The sequence below is a fragment of the Neopelma chrysocephalum genome, unplaced genomic scaffold, assembly GCF_003984885.1.
Source record: "Neopelma chrysocephalum unplaced genomic scaffold, ASM398488v2 Primary Assembly neopelma1_95535, whole genome shotgun sequence".
Taxonomy (NCBI): domain Eukaryota; kingdom Metazoa; phylum Chordata; class Aves; order Passeriformes; family Pipridae; genus Neopelma; species Neopelma chrysocephalum.
Genome location: NW_020924206.1, coordinates 773 through 3,937, shown reverse-complemented (window position 1 = coordinate 3,937; position 3,165 = coordinate 773). Strand labels below are relative to the sequence as shown.

Below are 3,165 nucleotides of genomic sequence, written 5' to 3'. Positions count from 1 at the left end.
CCCAATCCCTTCCCACCCCAAGCCCTACTTCATTTCAATCCCTTTTCCATCCCCATCATCCCTTTTGCATCCCCATCATCCCTTTTGCATCTCCATCATCCCTTTTCCATCCCCATCCCTTTCCAATCCCTTCCTATCCCCATTCCAATCCCTATTCCATTTCCCCCACCCTGATCCCCATACCATTCCAAACCCTTCCCACCCTTATCTCCCATCCTATTCCACCCCAATCCTTCCACATTCCCATCCCTATCCCACACCATTCCCATCCCCTTCCCAGTCTCCGTCACGTTTCTCCCCCCATCCCAAACCCTTTCCATTCTTATCCCCAACCCATTTCCTCCCCATTCCCATCCCATGGGACACTCATGAGCTGGGGCAGCGCAGGGCTGGTCACAGTCTCCCAGACACAGGAACTGGGACAGGATTCCTGGATCCCTCAGCCCGGGAAGGGCAGCGGGAGCGTTATCAGCTCCGGGATGGCTCCGGGGCTCCGGCGCTAACCCAGTTATCGGGGATGGATGGACGGGCTGCGAGCCGGGATGGATGATGGATGGAGGGACGGGGGGCTGGATGGATGGGGCCGTCACGGCTCCCCGCCGCCCCCCCCGGGCCCGGACAGGGATAAAAGGCGATTCCCGGGCGCGGGAGCCGCATTTCCCCCCCCCTCCCCCGCCATGAGCAGCCTGGCCGAGCTCCGTGAGGGCTACGAGCGCTTCGACCCCCGCGCGTACCTGCGCAACAACTACCTCCCCCCCCGCGCCGACTTCTCCTCCGAGGAGTTCGTGGTGCCCTGGAAGCTGCGATGCCTCGCCGACACCTTCGCCAGCGGTGAGAGGGGGCTCGGGGACCCCCCGAAAGCCCCGTAGCGGGGTGGGGAAACTGAGGCACGGGGCAGGGAAACCGAGGCACGGGGCATCCTCGGTGCCCGCCGTGCTCACCCCCCACCCTGGGGGCAGCTCCCATCACCCGCCCGGGTTTTCCCGGTGCCCCAGGTGGGTGTGGGACCCCCCTCCTCCATGTCCTGTCCCCCCCCCCCTCCCAGGTGAGATCCGGGGCCAGACCCTGATCGATGTGGGCTCGGGCCCCACCATCTACCAACTGCTGAGCGCCTGCGACCACTTCGAGGAGATCGTGGCCACCGACTACCTGGCAGTGAACAGGGAGGAGCTGGGCCGGTGGGTGCGGGGGGACCCCGGAGCCTTCGACTGGAGCCCCTTCATCCAGCACGTCTGCAAGATCGAGGGCCGCGGGTAGGGGGGCACGGGGGGCACGGGTGGGAGGTGGGAGAGGTTGTGGGGGGCTGCAGGACGACAGGGGTGGTGCTGGGGTGGCCCCTGCAGGATCGTGTGCTCAAGGCCCCTGAGATCACAGCCCCACATCCCTGTAGGCACCGGGGTGATCCCTGTGGGATTCTGTCCCCAAATCCCATGAGATCACGGCCCTGTGCTCCTGCAGATACTGGGATGATCCCTAAGGAATCATGTCCCCAAATCCCAGGGGATCACAGCCCCCTCCGACCCCTGTGAATGCTGGGGTGATCCCTGCAAGATTCTGTCCCCACAATCCTGTGTGTTCCTGATCAATCCCCACCCAATCCCCTCCCACCACTTGGCTGCTGGGTTCATCCCCAGGGGATCCTGTCCCTGTGTCCCTTTGGGTGCTGGGTTCACCCCTGCAAGATCCTGTTCCCAGGTCCCCGGGGGTTCTGGACTGATCCTACCCCCACATCCTTGCACGATCCCACTCCCACATCCCTGCAGGATCCTGTCCCCACATTCCTGTGGGTTCTGAGTTGACCACATCCCCACATCCCTGTGTGTTGGATTGATCCCATCCCTACATCCCTGTGTGTGCTGGGTTCATCCCATCCCTACATCCCTGTGGGTTCTGGGTTCATCCCATCCTCACATCCCTGTGTGTGCTGGGTTCATTCCATTCTCATCCCTGTAGGATCCCACCCCCCCATCCTGGTGGGTTCTGGGTTGATCCCATCCCCACATCCCGGTGTGTGCTGGGTTCATTCCCTTCCCACATCCCTGCAGGATCCCACCCACACATCCTGGTGGGTTCTGGATTGATCCCATCCCCATAACCCTGTGGTTTCTGGATTGATCCCATCCCCACATCCTGGTGGGTTCTGGGTTCATCCCATCCCCACATCCCTGTGGGTTCTGGGTTCATCCCATCCCCACATCCCTGTGTGTGCTGGGTTCATCCCATCCCCACATCCCAGTGGGTTCTGGGTTGATCCCATCCCCATATCCTGGTGGGTTCTGGGTTCATCCCATCTCCACATCCCTGTGTGTGCTGGGTTCATTCCCTTCCCACATCCCTGCAGGATCCCATCCCCACATCCCTGTGGGTTCTGGGTTGATCCCATCCCCATATCCCTGTGGCTTCTGGATTGATCCCATCCCCACATCCCAGTGGGTTCTGGGTCGATCCCATTCCCACATCCCTGTGCCCCTTTATCCCCCCCCCCCCCTTCCCCCCATCCCCCCCCCCCTCAGGGAGCCGTGGCAGGACAAGCAGCGCCGGCTGCGGGATCGCCTCCGCCGGATCCTGCCCATCGACGTGCACCGCCCGGACCCGCTGGGGGCCCCCCTGGACCCTCCGGCCGACGCTCTGCTCTCGGCCTTCTGCCTGGAGGCCGTGAGCCCCGACCGCGCCGCCTTCGCCCGGGCGCTGCTGCACGTGGGGTCCCTGCTGCGCCCGGGGGGCCACGCGCTGCTCCTGGGGGCCCTGGGCGAGTCCTTCTACCTGGCGGGGCCGGCTCGGCTGCCCGTGGTGCCGCTGGCCTTGGCCGACGTGCGGGCGGCGCTGGCGGGAGCGGGGCTGGAGCTGCGGGAGCTGCGCAGCTACGAGATGCCCCCGGCCCTGCGCACCGGCGTGGATGATGTGCACGGGGTGTTCTTCGCCCACGCCCAGAAACCCCCCCAGGGGCACTGAGGGGGGCAGGGGGGGAAACTCGACCCTGGGAACCCCCAGCGGTTGCGTTTGGGGGCGTGGGGAACAACCCCCAGCCCTGGAATAAAGGTTGAGGTTGTGGCAGAGCCGGAGCCGGTGAGGGGTGTGGGGAGGGGGCACACGGAGATCCTTGGGGGGGAAAGGGACCCCAGGGTGAAGGGCAGAGGGGAGGGTGTGATGGGAGAATCGGGGGCA

The 3,165-nt window shown here is 64.6% G+C and overlaps 1 protein-coding gene across 1 annotated transcript; it reads left to right on the top strand.

Annotated features, from left to right (window-relative positions):
- The first annotated feature begins 677 nt into the window (after positions 1-677).
- Positions 678-3,040, top strand: PNMT (phenylethanolamine N-methyltransferase). The gene is made up of 3 exons (XM_027708111.1): positions 678-831; positions 1,046-1,253; positions 2,514-3,040. Exons 1-3 carry the CDS (start codon positions 678-680, stop codon positions 2,950-2,952), a joined length of 801 nt encoding a protein of 266 aa, XP_027563912.1. The 3' UTR covers positions 2,953-3,040.
- Positions 3,041-3,165: the final 125 nt, after the last annotated feature.